General features: G+C 33.0%; 5 protein-coding genes across 9 annotated transcripts; 3 read left to right on the top strand and 2 right to left on the bottom strand.

Moving 5' to 3' along the window:
- Nucleotides 1–4,870: 4,870 nt before the first annotated feature.
- Nucleotides 4,871–6,818, bottom strand: LOC112277664 (peroxidase 71). Of its 2 annotated transcripts, XM_090247974.1 has the most exons (3): nt 6,588–6,818; nt 6,228–6,407; nt 4,871–6,026 (listed from the first exon to the last, which is right to left on the bottom strand). In XM_090247974.1, exons 1-3 carry the CDS (start codon nt 6,816–6,818, stop codon nt 5,472–5,474), a joined length of 966 nt encoding a protein of 321 aa, XP_090104100.1. In that variant the 3' UTR covers nt 4,871–5,471. The 2 variants fall into 2 exon arrangements, with proteins under 2 accessions (XP_090104100.1, XP_073387715.2); XM_073531614.2 differs by having other exon boundaries at nt 6,228–6,818.
- LOC149986212 (uncharacterized) lies at nt 6,659–7,990 on the top strand. The gene is made up of 2 exons (XM_090247975.1): nt 6,659–6,799; nt 7,173–7,990. The coding sequence occupies exons 1-2, from the start codon at nt 6,760–6,762 to the stop codon at nt 7,514–7,516; spliced, it is 384 nt and encodes a 127-aa protein (XP_090104101.1). The 5' UTR covers nt 6,659–6,759; the 3' UTR covers nt 7,517–7,990.
- A 12-nt stretch (nt 7,991–8,002) lies between these two features.
- LOC149986211 (uncharacterized) lies at nt 8,003–17,960 on the top strand. Of its 3 annotated transcripts, none has more exons than XM_090247976.1 (3): nt 8,003–8,155; nt 8,446–8,509; nt 8,808–17,960. In XM_090247976.1, exons 1-3 carry the CDS (start codon nt 8,003–8,005, stop codon nt 8,936–8,938), a joined length of 348 nt encoding a protein of 115 aa, XP_090104102.1. In that variant the 3' UTR covers nt 8,939–17,960. The 3 variants fall into 3 exon arrangements, with proteins under 3 accessions (XP_090104102.1, XP_090104103.1, XP_090104104.1); XM_090247977.1 differs by having other exon boundaries at nt 8,441–8,509; XM_090247978.1 differs by having other exon boundaries at nt 8,441–8,514.
- A 1,126-nt stretch (nt 17,961–19,086) lies between these two features.
- LOC149986210 (uncharacterized) lies at nt 19,087–20,426 on the bottom strand. Its single transcript, XM_090247902.1, has 2 exons — nt 20,286–20,426; nt 19,087–19,912 (listed from the first exon to the last, which is right to left on the bottom strand). The coding sequence occupies exons 1-2, from the start codon at nt 20,323–20,325 to the stop codon at nt 19,569–19,571; spliced, it is 384 nt and encodes a 127-aa protein (XP_090104028.1). The 5' UTR covers nt 20,326–20,426; the 3' UTR covers nt 19,087–19,568.
- On the top strand, nt 20,267–22,115 carry LOC149986209 (peroxidase 71-like). 2 transcript variants are annotated; one of them, XM_090247901.1, is made up of 3 exons: nt 20,267–20,497; nt 20,678–20,857; nt 21,059–22,115. In XM_090247901.1, the coding sequence occupies exons 1-3, from the start codon at nt 20,267–20,269 to the stop codon at nt 21,611–21,613; spliced, it is 966 nt and encodes a 321-aa protein (XP_090104027.1). In that variant the 3' UTR covers nt 21,614–22,115. The 2 variants fall into 2 exon arrangements, with proteins under 2 accessions (XP_090104027.1, XP_090104026.1); XM_090247900.1 differs by having other exon boundaries at nt 20,267–20,857.
- Nucleotides 22,116–23,059: the final 944 nt, after the last annotated feature.

Genomic DNA, 23,059 nt, shown 5'->3' with positions numbered 1-23,059 from the left:
GGGTAGGACAAAATACTTCAACAGCAAAGGCAGGAGTCTACCAATGTGGAAGTCTCGGCAAATATTTACTACATCAGGAGGATGCGATTAACTCGGATCATGCTATTGCCGAATGAATGAACAATTCTGCAGTCCATAGAGTCAGCACATTGGAACCAGATTTGGTTGGTTTCCATATGTCGGATAATACAAGATATTCAGATCAGGAGAAGACAATTAAATTAGAGGTTGTTGAAGACCCTGTGTGTCAATCTATTAACCTGGGTACAAACGAAATGCCACAGCTAATTAAAATATATGCCGATATTATCTGTATAGAATTGGATGCTTGGAAACAATTTTTTGTCCATTACAAATCTGCCTTTGCATGGTCATATGCGGATTTGAAAGGGATTCCAATCGATGTGTGTGAGCACCAGATTATTTTAGAGGAGGGTGTTACGCGAGTTTGTCAAAGACAACACTGTCTTAACCCAAAATATTTCCTTTTAGTGAAAGAGGAGTTGGATAAACTTCTTGACATGGATTTTATTTATCCTGTTCTGTATAGTGCATGGGTGTCGCCAATCATGAGAGTATGGAAGAAAAATGAAAAAATCAAGATATATCAAGATTTTTGAAAGTTAAACATGGCCACCAAGAAAGATTACTTCTCATTACCTTTCACGGACAGTATGGGTAATATGTTGTCGTTATCACCACTAGGTAAAAGAATAGGAGTGGGGCACGAATTTAAGTCATTCTGTGGTATTGTTTTGGATTGGCTGGAGTGCCATTTTATTGTATTTCTTGTATTTTTGAGAGTAGTAGTTTCAGTTAAGAGTTATCAGTGATAGTCGGTCACAAGTGTCGATTGAAGATATTCCAAAATGGATGAGTCAGCAACAGCATCAATTAGAACTTCGGGATGTCCAGATCTTGAAACTGGATGCTCAAGTCTATGAACTGGGTGAGTACAATGAAGACCTTTCAGCTCAGTTGACGAAGGAGTCGATGGATTGGAGGAAGAAGAAGAAGATTTGTAATTAGAACCAGATTTGGTCAAACCTACATTCGATAATGCAGCAATTGATTAATTAGGTGGACTAGAGGAACTAGTAATTTTGTGAAGTTTTGTTAGATAATTTTTACTTAGGTATCAATTGAGTGTTTGCGAGGATGCTGCACAGATAGGAGTGGAGCTATGTAGAATAGATATTAATTCATTTTTGAAAGATATTAGTAAAATATATTAATAATCCATATAATAAGAAATTCAAGAGGATGGATGAGTGATTTAGTTATTAAAAGCAGTTAATTACAGAATTACAGTTGAAATTTGGAGAATCAGGAGAAAGTATATATGAGTTGTAGAAGTTAATTAGGGTGCCAGACTGTGAGAGTCGTGAGTCGAGGGCCATTGCTGTGATAGTGTGAGCCGGGGTAAGCTTGGTGCTACCTCGTTTCTTTTATTTGTTATTTTCTTTGAATAAGAGGATTGACAGTTTCTGAATATTGTGAAGTGAATTATGGAATGGAAATGTGATTGGTATTATTTGAGAAGAAGAAAGATTGAATGCTGAAATCTGATTGTAGTTTAGCAGAGAGAATGAGTCTGTGTTTGTGTGAAACACTGTAATGTGAATGGCAGTTCTGTGTGAAGAATTCCAGTGATTGGAACGAGGGTAATTGTATGTTGAAAGCTGTGAGAGCACAGTATTACAGTTGGAGATTATGAGGGTGAATATATTGGTAGAAATAGCAGTTATTAGTATGACTGAATTGCTGTAAGGAAGAGACCGATAAGGTGAAGGAAGAGATTATAGTTTCCTTGTGTGTTCAGATATTGGAAATAGAGATGATACATTCAAGAGGTAATTGATTGTGTGACCCTAATGTGAACGCTTAAGCAACTAGTCATTTCCCGTGTTCGAATCCCCCTATATAGGTTTATACTCGGAGGTTTCTTCCGAAATAAGTAAAATGAGCAATCACAATAGGCATGACTCTTGATGGTGTTACAAATATTTTATTTGAACGAAGTTACAAAGGTTTCAACAATGATCAAATCACAAGATAGTCTTCCACCCTAAAAAGGGATATTATTGATGGTTGAAAAGACCTATCAAGTACCTTTGAAGAGAATAAAGATTAGAGTTTGTGGCTAATATAATTTGCCCTATTTAAAACTTTCTCATCATATGATCACCACTCCTTGTGGAACTCATCTTTAAAAAGAGAGATAATGTTACAGATATATATTTATTATAATTGTTATCCAAGTACATAGAATTAGGTAAAATTAGATTAATATCATAATACCTTCTACAAAAGCTTCTCAGAAGCTTTTCAGATATTTTTTTGACTTTACATATGTTTATAGATGATTGGTAGATTAGAAACTTTGTCAATAAGCTACTCATGTGCCACATGTGTTGGTAGCTTGCAGAATAAGTTGACTATGTGTGATCATATGAAAAACTTGCCTTACAAGTCAAGATACATATCATGCAAAGTCAACATGTTTTTGGACGTCCTATAGAATGTCGCCATATAGATCCTAGGTAGATAGTATATATAGAGGCAAAAATGAAGCCTTCTTCACTCTTATCAACTCCTTTCTTATTTCTAGTCTAGATTCAAGAGTCTTTATTTTTTTTTTATCTTTTGGCAATAGCCATTCTAGTTTTCTTTTAATATACATACTACTTTATTTCTATTTCATTATTTTTTTTTTATACAAATTTCTCAAGTTTATGCATTTTCTTTCAATTCATGTCTTTGATATAACCTCTAATATTTTATATTAGTATATATTCTAAATTTTTTCCAAGTCCATTAGATCATATTTTTGTGAAGATTTAAATTTAAGAATACTTATTGGCCATAAAAACAATAAAGTTTATCGAATGTCCTTTCAAGATGTTTTTATCTTATGCCAAAAGAAAGAGATGTAACTTTTAATCAATAACAAATAATTTTCTTAAAGCCAAAGCAATTACACCTTCAAGTAATGAAATCAATACTAATTATTGATTCAACTTTTTTTCAATAAATTTAGTCAAATATGTCTTCTATTTTTATTTTATTTTTTTTTGTGATATTTAGAATAATTCTTTAAAATCTCATATTACTTCCAAGTTTGAATTCAAGAACAATCTACTCTATTTTAAAGGACAATAATATGTTCTAAAAGATGAAATACAATTACATGCTCTTTAAGTTCATCATAATTTTTTAATTGTAGAATATTCTATATATAACAAGACCTTAGAATTAATCTCAAAGAATTTTTAGGGGCATCAAATGTCAAAAACAATCAGATTCTTTGTACAATCATGTAATATTTGTTCAAGATAAAAATTCCTTATCATTGATCTTATAAACTTCTATAACTATTATCAATACCAAAATAAGTAAAGTCTTTTATTTTTATGGATTTTATTACAAATCTTTGAATATTAAGTACATATGATTCTATATTCACAATAGTGGATTATTTTTCAATAATGGAATATTTTGTATCATATACAAAATCTATTACATATGAAAAAATAGGTAAATATTTTTTTTTTATAATATTTAGCATTATTATGAATTGCATAAATATATTATATTTTATAGAAGGATTCAAATTATATTAAGGTTTAATTTTTTTTTCAAGATAGTAAAAGTAGATATAAAATTATTTATTAGATTTTCATCTTCAAATTGATAGATGAACAAAATAAATGAATTAAGTTTTGAAGTAATATTTGCAATGTACTATCAACAATCATTAAAATGATTAGATAATTTTTTTGCCATTAGTAGAGTTTGTTTATAATAATATGATATATATTTTTATTAAATAAATATCTTTTAATACTTATTATGATTGTCATTCATGACAATATTTTTAACTTTTTAAAAATTAATAAACATGAGGAAAAAGTTTTGGCAAATCATCTATCACATCTATATGAAACAATAAAAGTATAACTAAAAGAGATTCACAAAAAAAAAAAGATCAAAATAAATGCCTATTACAAAGAAAAATCTTAATTCTATATTTATAAAAAGCTATGGATATTTTGTCATAATATAAGAATTAATTACACTTGTGATAAGTTGAAATAAATATAAATTTGAACCATTTCTTATTTATATTCAAATTAATCTACTTGCATATCAATTATATCTATTGGAGTTGGAAGATCCATTGTATGTTCTACAAATCTTAAATAGAATCATATAAGATAGTGAATATTTTGGAAAGAAGTTAAATACCACTTCTTCCTATAGAAGTGGATAATTATAAAAAATTAAAATCAAAGAAGTTTTAGAGTGAAGGTAGTGCCAACTTAGGTTAAAATATTTAATTTATTAGTAAAAATATGATATTGATTAATACAAATAGAATCAATCAAAAATCTTGAAATATAATAAAAAATTCAAGGCTTTTTATCAATAATATTGATAAAAATCAAGGCAAAGAATCAAGTCATTTAGTATTATAAAAAAAATTGAGATTCAATAAAGATTGCATTTTATCCTCTATCCTTGATTGTAGTTTATTTTAAACTCTTAGGAAGACAAAGCATCAACAACCAACATATTGAATTCAAGAAGTATCATTTTTTGATTTATTGGATAAAACATTGAGATTATCACAACCATGAAGACAATATAAAAGAGATGAAGACCCTCAAATAAGACATGGTTTTTTTCCATACAAAAGACAAACTACAACATATTTAATATCACAATCTTAAATGAAACTTCACATATTTAGTGATATTATAAAAAATAGAAATGACTCCTAATAGTATTACAAATGTTTTGTTTGAAAGAAGTTATGAAGTCTCAATAAAAAAACGATCACCAAAAAGCTGAGCCACCACCACCAATATTTCTAAACAATGAAGTGGATTACTACAATGCATCAATATCTAGAATTATTTGAATTGCCCTCACTGAGTTTAAAATTGAATTAGCCAAAGCACATTTACATTTCTTACCCTGGCGACAATGCCTACCTAAATGTTGATTCTAGAAGACCCAGCAAAACTGCACGCCAGTCTCGTCATGGTTATGGGAGATCAAGTTTATTCATGCGCACTCTGCAAATGAAAACGATACCTCGAGATTTCACAAAGCTGCTATCCATGAATCCCACTTCGAAACCGGCCACGACAACAACTGCTCCACGTTTGTTTGTGTTCATCACACTTGTGAAGGGCAGTACATCCATGCGCTTTGCTGCTCATAACCTTGTCATGGTTGGCCCAATTCAGAGGACGAAGAGTGATTCAGAGATTGACGCCGCGCAGGGATGTGCGGTAAATTGCTTACGACAAGCAACGCAAAGCATGCCGATGCTGTGCACCGGAAAGAATGAGCACGTGGCAGTTGACGCTCACCATGTGCAATGAACTCGTCCTAATCTACTCTATGATACACGGATGCTCTCCATATCTGGGCGGCCTTGTTTCCTGGGCCCCCTTCCCTTTCTAGTGGCTGTTCACCTGGTCAAACTGTCGCCGAATTTCGCCGTCCAAACCTGTGAGCACCTCAATCTGGCTCATCTTCACCATCGCCTTGGCGAAGTTGCGGTAGAATGCCGCGCCGTTGTTGGCGTACACACCCCCGCTGGTGCGGGAGTCGTACAACAGGCTCTGGTCCGAGGTGAGCAGGCCTCTCCCGGCGATGATGTCCTTGAAGTACTGGCTGTCGAATGTGTGCGCGGTGGAATCCATGTCCACGCTGGTGGATTGGATTGCTGCATACGGGCACTGCCCCTTCAAGAACGTGGCGAAGCTGGGAGCCAGAGTTGGGTCCACCGGGGTTGTCTGAACGCGGTCGTCGAATGTGACGCACGGGGCTTTTCCGATGGTGTGGGCACCTGATAGGACTACCATTTGGGAGGGGCTCAAGCCCTTCCGCCCGAACACATCTATGAGTTGGGACACGGTCATGCTCGGGGCGGGCAGGTTCAGTGCTTCTTCCATGATGGAAACCGTTCCGTCTCGACGCCCAGCGGGCACATGCCACCCGTAACCTCCAGCCTGGACAACCACGCAGGTGCAATCCACATGTCAGAAACGGGAGCCTGATACTCGACCCCACAGGTTCAATGCGGGATCGGATGCGCTTCTGAATCGCTCATTCGATGCGCGATCGGGTGAAGTCGGGAACGATCAACCAGGCAGACATCCAACCTTCATCCACAGACACTACCAGGTTTGCGTTATGGGATGCTTGCTCACCAGTACAACTGCGTCACGGGCGGCGAACTGCAACACATCGGCGGCTGAGACTACGCCCGGGCAAGCGTTCTCCACAGCTCTTTTTGCGGCGTCGATGGCGTCAAAGCCATGGAGTCCCGTGTTGGTTCTAGCTCTTCGCTCTGTATTGGGTCCTTCTAGCAGAACGGAAGCGTCGCAGCCCTGAAGAAACCACAGAGACGGAACAATCCTGTGAGGAGATGTTGCGGTTACAGTGTGAAGCATCTGAAGCAGAAGCAGACAACTCGGGAAAACTGAATTTGAAATCCAGGTACTTCTCAGCGCAAGCTCTGCGACTCGATCCAGCTGGCTGGGGTGCTGCAAATCAAGACGATCACGTACCCGGACGAAGCAATCGTGGAACGCCATCCGAAGGATTCCAGGTGCAACGGTGTCGTCGGCCTTGGTGGATTGAGCCATAGAGTTGTAGACGATGGCCTCCACTTGGGGACAGCTGTGACGATAGAACCCTACCTTGAGTCCAGTGTGAGCGGCAGCCGGGGTGATTGAATTCATGGCAAGGGCGATGGTTACGAAGATCGCCAGTAACGCCGGTGAGGGCCACCTCCCCATCGTACTGGTAAGATTCGGTTCACCGATGTGCTAGTAGGTGGTGGAAATATCTGTAGCACCTGCACCTGAAATATATTTGTGGTTACGAGGCGCTAGTCTTGGAGTGGGACGCGCCGGAGCTCGAAACTGGATTTGGGTGGGCGCACTGCGTCGCACTTGGATCTCATCCAATATGGACGTGGTTCAGCGTCCTGCAAAAGCGCCAGGAATCGCGGATGATCAGTAGACGAATGGATACAAGACCGCTGATCCAGATGCAGGTCGAGGTCGAGGTCGAGGTCGATCGATTGGGAGCAGCGCGAGTTGTGGTGAGACTGGCACTGCCTCTGAAACGTATTTGTATGTGGTGTTCAGGAACTGGGCAAGTCGCAAGTTTGAGTACGAAGATGCAGGGAAAGAAGATGAGAGTCGCCTTGGCTGATGAAGCTTTGCGCGTCCGGATACGAGTGGCACTGCACAAGACCGCAACGACACGAGGAAGACTGGGAGTGTCCTATATCCGAGTTGACGTCGAGAACAGTACGGGCCGTCGAACGTGTACGGACCACAGAAACCCCTCGTGGCGTTCCAAGACTTTTCGGAGTGGGCTCAAGTCTGAAGAGGGGACAGTATTGACCGTGGGACGGAGAGAGCCGGTCGCCAGCACAACATCAGCGCACATGCTTACAAATCTAACCCACGCAAGATGGAGGCTCTAGCGAAACGAAACAGTTGACAACAGCAGCTGGACTTGGGCAATATGGCGGGACCGGTCACCATGGATGAGTGATCGAGCCTGGTATTGGAGTTGGGTGACCTTGCAACATCCGCCCCTGGAAGTGAGCAGTGATTCGGTCTCCGTGCAGCTGGCAACTGTTGACTCACCAACCGGTACCCGTCATCCTTGGCGGCCGAATTGTCTGTTCATATTTGTGGGTATTATTTTTTGAAGGTTGCTTCTATTCTTTGTAGTGTGTTTCCAATTCCCCAAGTTCATTCAAATACGGTTGAGATAGATCCTGTGAAGCAGGGGTGGGGAAGCGTGATGTTTCCGGGAAACTTTGTTGATGTAATCCGTGGTGCTTCCCGCATGGATCCCATCGTGCTTTGTTGAGCATGACGTTCACTTTGTTGCACTTTATGAGTGCGGTGGATTTCCCCCAGCAGTTGAGTTCAGTTATTCTATTCCTCGATTCGATTCTATCATGCACGTGAGATACGTATGGAAATTCATGAAAGTAGCGTTACCAGGTGGCGTGTATGTGTCCTGGTCAAAACATGCGCGTGTTGTAGTGAAATGGAGTTTGAAGTTTTTGAGCTTACAAGGATATTTGCATATATTTTATAATGCACGTGAGGTAATCAACCCTGATAGCTGTACCAGAAAAACATTACTACGGAACATTTGTGTGTTTATATTGAGGCTTTTGATTTCAAGAAGGGATGGATGTGATATGCACTTGAGGATTATTTCAAATATATAAATTCTGCTGTAGTAAGCAATAAAAAGCTACATTCATTAAAACTCTTACATTGCAAACATGGAGGTATGTAAATCGATGTTTTTGTACAAATGTGTTGGCTTTGAAAGAAGAAAAATTTGTGCAAATGTTTCTAATTCTATTTGGTATTTTCTTTATCAGTACAGAGTTTTTCACTCAGCACAGTGGAGTTCAGTGTGCTCCATTCTTCAATTCGATCACAGCATGCACGTAAGGTTTGTATGGAAATTTTGGAAAGTAGTGTTATTAGGTAGAGAGTATGTGTCGTGGTCAAAATATTCACGTGTTGTAATCAAGTTGAGTTTGAAATTTTGAATCTTATAAGAATATTTACATCTTTACATATGAATGTTTGATAGTAAGGGGTTGGTTATTGTGGAGGTTTCAATCATTCTACTTCAATAACAAATTTCAATCGGTGCCTGTGATGACTGGCGACCGGATGTGTATCCATATTAGTGGGTATTATTTTTGAAGATTGCTTCTATTCTTTGTAATGTGTTTCCAGTTCTACGAGATCATTCAAATACGGTTGAGATGGATACTGTGAAGCAGGGGTGGAGAAGCATAATGATTCCGGGAAACTTTGTTGGTGTAATCCGTGCAGCATCACGCATTGATCTTATCGTGCCTTATTGAGCATGATATTCACTTTGCTGCACTTTATCAGTGTAGAGGATTTCACCCAGCAGTCAAATTTAGTTCACTTTGTTAAGTTTAGCACGATTTTTTGAATGGATTCTTGCATGCATGTAAGTTGTGGATTGCAAATCACACAAGCAGTGTAACCAAGACGCTTGTATGTGTCATGTCAAATCATGAGCGTGACTCTTATCGTTAGAGCTTGTGCTTCGATACCGCCTAATCAAGAGGTTTTGAGGACTATAAATATTATAAATGCATAGAGTATAGGGTTGTTGTTTTAAGGCTTTTGATCCCAAGAAGGGATCAACTTGCTACTCAGATGACAATAATTTTGTAGGAGTATACTTAGTTGTAGAACACATTACAAAGCATAATTTTACTGAACTTTTAAATGCTTGTTTGGAGGTCTTTAGATTTATTTATTTATTTATTTATTTTTAACCAAAGTGTGGACTTTAAAAGAAGCAAACTTGAATAGTTAAAAACAAATATTTTGTATTCTTTGCTTTATTTTTGGTAACTAATAATTGGCATATTAGCTCTTAAGTTGAAATTATAGAGTTTTTATAAATAATGATGTAATTTCGAATAACATTATAAATAAAATTGGTTTCAGTTTTTTTAAATTAAAATTTTAATTATTTATTTTTGAAAGTATATTAAAAAATAAGATCAGAATAAATTATAAAATTGATGTTATAATATCTTATTCAATAATTTTAAAACAATTCGACTATTAGTCTTTTTAAATAATTTAAATAATTTTGATAAAATCTGTTTAAGTAGTGTTTTAGAATTTTTCAAATAATAAATTGTGGTTCAAAGAATATAATAACATAAAAAATTGCATATAAAATATTTTACATGATAAGATTATAGTATTTATTTTATACTATAATTAAAAATTTATCTATGATAATTTGTTTTAATAACATTTATTAAATATCAGAAATTGGCTCAAGTTTAAATTATATTTAGGTTTATTTCTATTTTATTTTATATGAAGAATATGTACCTGAATTTAAAAAGAAACTTTATTACCTTGTAAAATTATAATGTTAAACTTCAAAAAAAATCAATTGTAAATAAATAATGTAATATTATGAAATTATTTTTATTTTCTTAGTTGTGTAAAAAATTAATAAGACATATATTTAATCTAGCAAACAATGATAATAAAAAAGAATTAATTTAAATAACTTATAAGTAGAATGAAAGAATATAAACCTTGAATTAGGGGCTTGAACTTCCAAAACTTAATCTTTTGATTAAATAGTGCAAAAGATGAATTTTGATCCAATCTTGTTCTATCACATGTATTGGTTTTGTAGGTCTATGGTATTAATATTTTGGCATAGATGGATGTAAGAATAAAATTTATACCTTAATTTAAATTATAAAATGGCCTCAATTAAGAGTTATTTATAATATGTGGTATAAAATGAGAGAAGCAAATAACTGAAAATAAAGAGAACAAACACAAACAAGTGAAAGAAATGCAATCAAGAAATTACATACTACAAATATATTCTTAATCTATTTATTAATTTTTTATCCAATTAAATACAAAAATAAAATAAAAAAATTATTTTTTTAAATAATTAATTTTTTTAATCTTTTCAATGATATAAAAATACAACAAAATTCAAATTTTTATGTATAAGTTGATATTTTTGATCACTGTTCTAGTGGTTATAATACAAGTTTGATATATCATTTAGAATAATATAATCTACAAATCTGATCTTTGTTACTTATATTCTAACTTGGTTCCTACAGTCTTTTGAAGAATGATGTAAAGAAATCACTTGATTGAATCTTTTATAATAATATATAAGGTAAAATTTTCTACAATTGGAACATACAATTCTATTTTTGATCCAATATTAACTTTGTGTATGTTATTTTTTGCAAGTAAGTCAAGGTATAATGTTATTCTTTTGATTCAAAGAAAAAACCATGACCTATTCGTCTTGAATGATGAAAAAACGTATAAGGTTAAAACTCAATTGTTTTTCTATAGGTGGTTATTTTAGAAGTTATAGACAAAATTGAATCGTGTGGTTTACTTGTTTTTAATTTGTATACTACAACTTAAAGGTGTACATTTTTACTTCATGATATTTAGGCTCTATAGTTGGATTTTAGTATTTGATAAAAACAAAAAAAATATTTATTCAATAATGGATTTCATAATATTCATCATTTTGTTTTTAAATACTTCATTTTTTTGTGTTATCTTTCTTTTAAATTCCTTTAATTTAATCTTATTAAATATTTTATTTTAAACTTGATCATATAAGACTTATACAAATAAGAGTATTGGATTGCTAATTGAAAATAAAAAGATAGAAAATTAAGAGTAGATTAAAATTAGATATTAATAGAATTTAATAGATTAATATTATAAAGGTATAAAAGTAAGTATTGGATTTTTTTCTTCTAAGCATATAATCATTTTTCTTATCAATAATTTCTACTTCCAAAGAAAATTGAATGGCTCTTTTTTAATTTCTTTGTTAGTTACTAAACTAATAATAAAAATTGTTTCTACAAAAATATTTATGTGAGCTATTGAATTTTTATAGATGGATCTATTAAATCTTAAAAGATTAAAAGGAATTGATGTATCTTACAATTTCAAAGATATAATAATAGATAATTTTTTATGCAATATCATCAAATCAATTTGAATATCCATTAGAAGATTTTGGTTACTTCCATTGATTACATTAGTCCTTCAAGTTAGAATAAGTGAGAGATCTACTTGAGTTTTTTGAAGATGGCTTCTACCATGCTCCATTCTAAGAAAAACTTATGATATTTTGTCATAAACCTCTTTCAATATAATGGTTTCTAACATTATGATTTTTAATTCTATTTTCTTTTGTATAATATGTTTAGATTGAAAAACATGGTCTAAAATAGAATAAATTATTTTGGTCTTAATTTTAAGTGATGTATGATTTAATATGTAATTTTTAAATTAACTACTTAAGATAAAAAGTTGTCAAGGACATAAATTTCAAAAAAAGAAATCCTCAATATATTCTTATGTCACTTAAAAAGATTAAAAAGTCACTCAAAGATGAAAATAAATTGAACTAAAATGGCTATTGCCAAAGACAAGAAGACTAAAAAATCTTGAAATAAGATTAAAGACTAAAAAGGCATTGATAAGAGTAAAGAAGGCTTCATTCTTGCTTCTATATACACTATCCAATTAAGAGCTATGTAGTGATGTTTTGTAGGGCTTCCAACACATATTGACTTTGCTAGACACATGTCTTAACTTGCAAGGTAATTTTTCTATATGTGTACAATATAGTTAGATTGTTTCACACGCTACTAATATGTATGGCACGTGGTTAACTTGTTGACCAAGTTTTTAACCTATCAATTAACTACAAACACGTGTAAAGTCCAAACTACATTTATAAAGCTTGTAGAAAGCTTTTCTAAAAGATATTATGAAATTAATTTATATTTATCTACTTCTATTTAAACACATTGATAATTATTGGATTAAATATATATATCTTTGATATTATCTTTTCTTTTAGAGGTGAATTTGATAAAAGATTTTTATCATCTTTTAATGATCTTGCTTTTTTTTATCTCAGTTTTGATGGATATTGGCAATAAAAAGATTTAACTTTTTTTTACTACATTTGTAAGATTCTTTATTGGCGATCAAGTTCATTCATGAATATGATGTCTATACTCATAAATAAGATATTAAGATTTGATTTGCTATTGCCTTAAATTTAAAAGTTCTATGACTTCAAATTGTTGATTATTATTCACTTTTATTAGATGAAGTGGGATTTGTCTTTTTTTCAAGAGTGCAAAGATGCAAGAAAAGAAGATGAGAGTTGCCTTGGTTGATGAAGCTTTGCGCATCCAAATACAAGTGATACCGTACAAGACCACAATGACATGAGGAGGACTAGGAGTGTCCTATATCCAAGTTGTCGTCAAGAACTGTATGGGTTGTTGAACGTGTACGGACCACAGAAACCCCTTGTGGCATTCTAAGACTTTTAAAAGTGGGTTCAAGTTGTAAGAGGGGACATAATTGATTGTTGGATGGAAAGAGTTGATTGCCAGCATAATATCAGTGTACATACTTACAAATCTAATCTACGCAAGATAGAGGGTCTAGTAAAATAAAACAGTTGATAACAGTAATTGGACTTGGATAATATTACAGGATTGGTCATCTATTACAAGATCGGTCATCTATGTGATTTAATACCCAGGTTTAGGATGAAGATAAGGCTAATTTATGAGTAATATTATTTTTCTTTATTTTTGTTTTTTTTTATACTTGAGATTATACTAAGGAAGAGGTTTTATCTAGAAAGGTTGTATCCTCTCTGAAGGTGAAATAATTTTATTAATGTTAAAATTTTGATTACTAATATGTGTCAATGAGCAAATTGTAATACAAGTTAGTTCTCTTCTAAGCACACTTATTAGTGGGAGATGAGGGTTGAGCATAGAACCTACTAAAAATTTAGTAAATATATCAACTTGTATTTTTGTCATAGAATAATAGTCAAATTTGATTTTTTATTGAATTATAAATTTACAAATAAAGTAATAAAGAATGGTGAGGTAATTTGGATAGAAGTGGAATTTGGTTGTATCTACAAAAATAAGCATAGAGTGATTATTAGAGCAAATAATGGTAGATTAGTTTAGGATTTGAGATTGATAAAGGTTATGATAGAGATGGCAAAGCTAAATTGCCTTATAGGCAATAGTGACTATGGCTATATACTTTGCCTTTATTTTTGGGAGCACAATAAAATGCTAGTATGTAGAATACTAATTAATTGCTCCTTGTAAAAAAAGAAACTTATAGTCCAAGGTAGAGCACCGCTTGTCTATCTTATTGGTCTAGTCTATGTCATTGAAATCAAATGATGATTGTGGAGGTTACAAAATGCAATGGTATTTCATAATATAGCAAATATTTCTTCAAATATTTTCAATTATATGTTTACATGCTCAAATGTATATGAACTTGGAATTATACATATATTGGAAAAAAATGCTAATTGTAAAGGCAATGTTGGAGAATTGCAAATAGTAGCCAAGTAAAGGGAGTCAAAAGCATTTGCATACATGAATTTCTTAGATTCAAGAGCATTAGTCAAAGTAAAAGAATAGATTGATGCCAAAAGCTTGATTCTTGAGGTGAGTAGAATCTAGACTAAATAAGAGTTGTAGAAGCCAAATTTAATTAATAATTATTTTAAATAATTTTTTTATATTATATGGAATCAATTGTAATTGATATTGCATGTGACTTGGTGACTAAGTATATACTACACTTTTCCTAGATCAAATAAGAAAATATAAGAATATGATAAGATTTTTATTGACATGAATAGAAAAAAACTATTTCTTGTGAGTATTTTATTGTCAATATTCAATGTAAAAATAATAAAATTGAAGTGGTGGTAAGATAATACGTATTTTAATTGACAATAAAATTGACAATGCCAATGGTTGTGAGATAACAATCAATGATCTAAAACTTTTTTGAAGAGAGTATTTTAGGCTATATAGTATTTTTTATAGGTGGTGGATAAGACCACATCATATGAGAGTTACTCCATTAAGAACTTTTATATAAATTCCTTCACAAAAGAAGCCATTGAAGAATGCAATTTTTATGTCCACTTATTGCATATGAAGATTAAATAGCATTGCATGAGCCAATATCAATGTGATGAATTAAATTTATACAATTGAAGAGACGATACCAATATAATCAAGATCCAAAACTTAATTGAATCCTTGAGCCATAAGCCATGCTTTGAATTTGTCAATTTCTTTTGTTGCTTTTGAGTTTAATTTTAAACATCCATTTGCGTGTAATTGGATAATAATAAGATAGTAGTTTTGTGAAGATCTACGTACTATTGGCCACATAGGATATTAATTCTTTGACAATGGTATGTTGCTATTGAGAAGCTTCAATAGAACCAAGAGTCCTATTATGTATTTTTAATTCAAAAAGAATATGGGTGAATAAAAATAATATATTTTTTTTGTTACTAGAGAAAGTTTGGTTTGTTTTCAAGAGTAAAACATTCATGTTTTATAGTTAAAATATATATATATATATATATCATAATTTAATAATGCATTTATTTTTATATCACTATTATCATAAAAAATTAAAAAGATTGTTATTTATTTTGATAAATAATAATAATAATGAAAAGATATCAATTTAAATAATTTATTAATTAAATAAAATAGTAAAAATATTGACTTGGAGGCTTAAGCTTCCAAAACTTAATCTTTTGACTAAATGGTGCAAAAGATAAATTTTGATCCAATCTTATTTTATTACATATATTAATTTAAAAGATTTGTAGTATCAATTTTTAGGTAATGGTGAATGTGAGAATAAAATTCAACACTCGATTTGAACTTCAAGATTGCCTTAATTAAGATTTTTTTTAGTTGGTGGTATATAAAGAAAAAAAAAAAAAAACTGAAAATAAAGAAGGAAAAATACATACAAGAAAATAAAATAAAATCAAACAATTATACTCTAAAAATCAAATTTTAGTCTCTTCATCAAATTTTTATCTAATTAGATAAAAAATTAAAAAGTAAAAAATATATTTTTAGATAAATAATTTTTTTTTCTACCTATGATATAAAAATAATTCAAATCTAAGTTAGTATAAGTACATTAAAGATTTTAATCATTCAAGGTTGAAGATTGATGATTTTGATCATTGCTTTAATGATTGTAATGGAAAATTGATGGAAAATTGGAATAATAGGATCTACAAATTTAACCCCTTTATATGTTTTTTACATAGTTGCTAGTTTTATAAAGAAAGATTTAATAGAATGACCTAATTGGATCTTTTATAACAATATATAGAAAGAATTCTTTAATATTTGGAGTATAAAATTTCATTCTTGATCCAACATTGATATAGTCAATGTGGCTTTTTGTAAGTAAGAGAAGGTATCATATTATTCCTTTGATTTAAAGAAAAATTATGAATTATTTGTTTTGAATAATGAGCAAGTTTATGAGGTTGGAATTTATTATTTTTTAAACATATATGTTATATAAATTATAAAAAAAATTTGGTTGTGTGGTTTGTTTGTCACTAAATTGTACATTACAACTCAAAGTCATAAATTTTCAAATTATGGTATCTAAACTCTATAGTTAGACTTTGATATTTGATGAAATCAAGTTTAGGATTTAGAATTCATCATCTTGTTTTCCAACACATCATTTTCTTGTCTTATCTCAGTTTTAAATGATTCCAATTTAATATCATTGAAAGTCTTATTTATAACTTAATCATGTAAGGTTTGTATAGCTAAAGATATTATATTACTTATAAAAAATAGGAAAAAATGGCTAAAATTATTTTAAAGTTTAATGTTGATAGAATTTAATATGTCAATGTTGTAAATGCATAAAAGTAGGTATAGGTTCTTTTATCTTTTTATGCATACAATCATTTTTCTTATCAATAATTTCTACTTTTAAGAAAGTATGAATGATTCTTTCTAAGTACTTAAGTCTCTTATTTTGTATATCTAAAATTATAAAATGCATAACAAAAGTTTGGATAAAATATTATTTTGTGGTATCTTGATTTAAAAAGATATCAATATATTGGATACATAATACATAAAATCACTTCACATAAGAAATGATATCTTCTAAGAGACCTTATTTAATATTTATCAAAGTTAAAAGAGCTTATTTTTGGCCAATTACATATTTAAATATACAAAAGAAGGTTGCTAGATATTGTTTCAATGTAGTAAATGATTCCTCTATATGAATGTATACCATACATATGCAAAATATGTTAAAGTTATTCATAACCATATTCAATAATATCCATGGTTGATTACTAAATAAATAATTAGTAATTTTATATTTTATTCTATATGAGTTAATAGGTCTTTATTTATAGATCCATTAAAACTTTGAAGATTAAAAAGAATTGAAGCCTCTTATAATTTCAAAGGCACAATATTAGATAGTTCTTTAGGCAACATCATTAAATCAATTAAATATTTTTTGGAAGATTTTGATTACTTATATTAGCCTTTATAGTTGATGAAGGTGAGAGATCTATTTGAGATTTTAGGATCTTTTATTAATCTTAAAATAGCAAAATCATCTATTATTTAGACTTTATTTTATAATAAGAAATTTTAAAAAAAATTAATAAAATTATAAGTAGTTTTTTAAATTGTAATACATAGATATCACAAAATATAAATAGGGTGAATAAGAAAGTAACTTGTAGAGCAACCTATAATAATTAATTATGTTTTGTGAATTTCATCACTTTCTACAAATATGGATTCAATAACAAAAAGAAGACATGTTAGGCATTAATTCAACTTCACTTTTCAAAAATGTCAAAAAATTGAAGTACTTATGATCAACACAATCAAGATATCTTATCTAAAAAAGTAGAGTGGAGAATTTTTTGATATATATAATTACATATATTTAATATTTAATGATACTACAAAGTAATGAAATAACCAAGCAATTATTTAAAGGACAAAAAAATCTAATTGTGTATTTTTTTTAAGTATATTTGAAATTTTAAATGAAGAAAAAGAGTTAGCTAAAACTTGAAAACCAATTAATCTTGTTATGCCATATTCTTTTCCTTAATTTTGTCTAAAATTTGAAATTTATTTGAAGAACTATGCTTTGGAATCTACTTTTTTTTTAAAGCCATACTTCTTCTTTACTTTTGTCTAAAATTTCAATTTTTAGACTCACAAGTTAAGACATAATACTTACTAAGGTTGTTCTTTTGTAATTTAATGTTGTAGTTTAAGTCCACTTCTTATTGTTTTTAAAAAAGCAAGCAATTTATCAATACAATCAAATAATAGCAAAACTAATAATATACTAGTCATACACTAATTAAAATCAATAACATTTATAAAAAGTAATTACTTAAGTACCACAAATAGATAAAAATTATTATTCATATAAAAAGTAAAAATAGTCATTAAAAGAAAGAAAAAAAAATAAAAATAAAAGATATATATAAAAAATAAAAACATAAAATAAGTAATAGTAAAATTTAAAAAAACGTAAAATAAATAATAGTAAACTTAAAAAAATATATAAAAAAATAAATAAACAAAAAAACAACATTAAAATTTGAATTAATTTTTAAACTATAATTTATCTAAAACTAAAAATATAAGACTAAAAATACAATTAACAAGGTAATGATGGATGATGTATAATTGACTACATCCAAAGCAAAGTTTGCATTTAAATGACTTATAATATCGCAGACCAAGACTTCAAGTGCTTCTAGATATTTAATTAGACTTTTATGGCATTCTTGGAATATAAGTTTTGTACTACTATTCAAACATGTATACACTCTCAAATTAGTTTGATATTAAATATATACACTATTTACTATTTGAAATTTATTTGAAGTTTATTTATATACAAAGAAGCAAAAATTCTTTTAAGATTCAAAAATTCAAGTTCAACTTGATTACATCACACAAAAAAATTGACCATGACACATACACGCCACAATGCTACTTTCAAGAATTTTCATACAAATCTCATATGTATTTTCAAATCAAATTGAAGATTAAAGCAAACTAAATTCAAATGCTAAGTTAAAACCTTTGCACTTACAAAGAAAGTAATAAACAGAAGTAAATAAATTTTCACATAGTTTTCGTCTTTCAAATCCAACACATTTGTACAAAAGCTTTGATATAAATACCTCAATGTTGGCAATGTAAAAGTTTGTATAAATTATGCATTTTATTACTTATTACAAAAACAATTCCATATTTGAAATAATCACACTGTGCATATCACGTCCATCCTTTCTTGGGGCCTCAACATAAACTCTTTATATACAATTGTTTCATAGTAATTTTGTCCTGCTGCAGCTTTCAAGATTGACTACCTCATTGTGCTTTATGATGAAAGATGCAAATATTCTTGTAAGGTTCAAAGTTTCAAACTCAATTTCACTACGGCACGCGCATGTTTTGACCAGGACACATACACGCCACCTGGTAACGCTACTTTCATGAATTTCCATACGTATCTCACGTGCATGATAGAATCGAATCGAGGAATAGAATAACTGAACTCAACTGCTGGGGGAAATCCACCGCACTCATAAAGTGCAACAAAGTGAACGTCATGCTCAACAAAGCACGATGGGATCCATGCGGGAAGCACCACGGATTACATCAACAAAGTTTCCCGGAAACATCACGCTTCCCCACCCCTGCTTCACAGGATCTATCTCAACCGTATTTGAATGAACTTGGGGAATTGGAAACACACTACAAAGAATAGAAGCAACCTTCAAAAAATAATACCCACAAATATGAACAGACAATTCGGCCGCCAAGGATGACGGGTACCGGTTGGTGAGTCAACAGTTGCCAGCTGCACGGAGACCGAATCACTGCTCACTTCCAGGGGCGGATGTTGCAAGGTCACCCAACTCCAATACCAGGCTCGATCACTCATCCATGGTGACCGGTCCCGCCATATTGCCCAAGTCCAGCTGCTGTTGTCAACTGTTTCGTTTCGCTAGAGCCTCCATCTTGCGTGGGTTAGATTTGTAAGCATGTGCGCTGATGTTGTGCTGGCGACCGGCTCTCTCCGTCCCACGGTCAATACTGTCCCCTCTTCAGACTTGAGCCCACTCCGAAAAGTCTTGGAACGCCACGAGGGGTTTCTGTGGTCCGTACACGTTCGACGGCCCGTACTGTTCTCGACGTCAACTCGGATATAGGACACTCCCAGTCTTCCTCGTGTCGTTGCGGTCTTGTGCAGTGCCACTCGTATCCGGACGCGCAAAGCTTCATCAGCCAAGGCGACTCTCATCTTCTTTCCCTGCATCTTCGTACTCAAACTTGCGACTTGCCCAGTTCCTGAACACCACATACAAATACGTTTCAGAGGCAGTGCCAGTCTCACCACAACTCGCGCTGCTCCCAATCGATCGACCTCGACCTCGACCTCGACCTGCATCTGGATCAGCGGTCTTGTATCCATTCGTCTACTGATCATCCGCGATTCCTGGCGCTTTTGCAGGACGCTGAACCACGTCCATATTGGATGAGATCCAAGTGCGACGCAGTGCGCCCACCCAAATCCAGTTTCGAGCTCCGGCGCGTCCCACTCCAAGACTAGCGCCTCGTAACCACAAATATATTTCAGGTGCAGGTGCTACAGATATTTCCACCACCTACTAGCACATCGGTGAACCGAATCTTACCAGTACGATGGGGAGGTGGCCCTCACCGGCGTTACTGGCGATCTTCGTAACCATCGCCCTTGCCATGAATTCAATCACCCCGGCTGCCGCTCACACTGGACTCAAGGTAGGGTTCTATCGTCACAGCTGTCCCCAAGTGGAGGCCATCGTCTACAACTCTATGGCTCAATCCACCAAGGCCGACGACACCGTTGCACCTGGAATCCTTCGGATGGCGTTCCACGATTGCTTCGTCCGGGTACGTGATCGTCTTGATTTGCAGCACCCCAGCCAGCTGGATCGAGTCGCAGAGCTTGCGCTGAGAAGTACCTGGATTTCAAATTCAGTTTTCCCGAGTTGTCTGCTTCTGCTTCAGATGCTTCACACTGTAACCGCAACATCTCCTCACAGGATTGTTCCGTCTCTGTGGTTTCTTCAGGGCTGCGACGCTTCCGTTCTGCTAGAAGGACCCAATACAGAGCGAAGAGCTAGAACCAACACGGGACTCCATGGCTTTGACGCCATCGACGCCGCAAAAAGAGCTGTGGAGAACGCTTGCCCGGGCGTAGTCTCAGCCGCCGATGTGTTGCAGTTCGCCGCCCGTGACGCAGTTGTACTGGTGAGCAAGCATCCCATAACGCAAACCTGGTAGTGTCTGTGGATGAAGGTTGGATGTCTGCCTGGTTGATCGTTCCCGACTTCACCCGATCGCGCATCGAATGAGCGATTCAGAAGCGCATCCGATCCCGCATTGAACCTGTGGGGTCGAGTATCAGGCTCCCGTTTCTGACATGTGGATTGCACCTGCGTGGTTGTCCAGGCTGGAGGTTACGGGTGGCATGTGCCCGCTGGGCGTCGAGACGGAACGGTTTCCATCATGGAAGAAGCACTGAACCTGCCCGCCCCGAGCATGACCGTGTCCCAACTCATAGATGTGTTCGGGCGGAAGGGCTTGAGCCCCTCCCAAATGGTAGTCCTATCAGGTGCCCACACCATCGGAAAAGCCCCGTGCGTCACATTCGACGACCGCGTTCAGACAACCCCGGTGGACCCAACTCTGGCTCCCAGCTTCGCCACGTTCTTGAAGGGGCAGTGCCCGTATGCAGCAATCCAATCCACCAGCGTGGACATGGATTCCACCGCGCACACATTCGACAGCCAGTACTTCAAGGACATCATCGCCGGGAGAGGCCTGCTCACCTCGGACCAGAGCCTGTTGTACGACTCCCGCACCAGCGGGGGTGTGTACGCCAACAACGGCGCGGCATTCTACCGCAACTTCGCCAAGGCGATGGTGAAGATGAGCCAGATTGAGGTGCTCACAGGTTTGGACGGCGAAATTCGGCGACAGTTTGACCAGGTGAACAGCCACTAGAAAGGAAAGGGGGCCCAGGAAACAAGGCCGCCCAGATATGGAGAGCATCCGTGTATCATAGAGTAGATTAGGACGAGTTCATTGCACATGGTGAGCGTCAACTGCCACGTGCTCATTCTTTCCGGTGCACAGCATCGGCATGCTTTGCGTTGCTTGTCGTAAGCAATTTACCGCACATCGCAGTAAATTGCTTACGATTTATACAATTGAAGAGACGATACCAATATAATCAAGATCCAAAACTTAATTGAATCCTTGAGCCATAAGCCATGCTTTGAATTTGTCAATTTCTTTTGTTGCTTTTGAGTTTAATTTTAAACATCCATTTGCGTGTAATTGGATAATAATAAGATAGTAGTTTTGTGAAGATCTACGTACTATTGGCCACATAGGATATTAATTCTTTGACAATGGTATGTTGCTATTGAGAAGCTTCAATAGAACCAAGAGTCCTATTATGTATTTTTAATTCAAAAAGAATATGGGTGAATAAAAATAATATATTTTTTTTGTTACTAGAGAAAGTTTGGTTTGTTTTCAAGAGTAAAACATTCATGTTTTATAGTTAAAATATATATATATATATATATCATAACTTAATAATGCATTTATTTTTATATCACTATTATCATAAAAAATTAAAAAGATTGTTATTTATTTTGATAAATAATGATAATAATGAAAAGATATCAATTTAAATAATTTATTAATTAAATAAAATAGTAAAAATATTGACTTGGAGGCTTAAGCTTCCAAAACTTAATCTTTTGACTAAATGGTGCAAAAGATAAATTTTGATCCAATCTTATTTTATTACATATATTAATTTAAAAGATTTGTAGTATCAATTTTTAGGTAATGGTGAATGTGAGAATAAAATTCAACACTCGATTTGAACTTCAAGATTGCCTTAATTAAGATTTTTTTTAGTTGGTGGTATATAAAGAAAAAAAAAAAAAACTGAAAATAAAGAAGGAAAAATACATACAAGAAAATAAAATAAAATCAAGCAATTATACTCTAAAAATCAAATTTTAGTCTCTTCATCAAATTTTTATATAATTAGATAAAAAATTAAAAAGTAAAAAATATATTTTTAGATAAATAATTTTTTTTTCTACCTATGATATAAAAATAATTCAAATCTAAGTTAGTATAAGTACATTAAAGATTTTAATCATTCAAGGTTGAAGATTGATGATTTTGATCATTGCTTTAATGATTGTAATGGAAAATTGATGGAAAATTGGAATAATAGGATCTACAAATTTAACCCCTTTATATGTTTTTTACATAGTTGCTAGTTTTATAAAGAAAGATTTAATAGAATGACCTAATTGGATCTTTTATAACAATATATAGAAAGAATTCTTTAACATTTGGAGTATAAAATTTCATTCTTGATCCAACATTGATATAGTCAATGTGGCTTTTTGTAAGTAAGAG

The sequence above is a fragment of the Physcomitrium patens genome, chromosome 26 (assembly GCF_059467195.1).
Source record: "Physcomitrium patens ecotype Gransden chromosome 26, ASM5946719v1, whole genome shotgun sequence".
Taxonomy (NCBI): domain Eukaryota; kingdom Viridiplantae; phylum Streptophyta; class Bryopsida; order Funariales; family Funariaceae; genus Physcomitrium; species Physcomitrium patens.
Note: the sequence above shows the minus strand (reverse complement) of the source record. Positions and strands in the feature narration are given on the sequence as shown.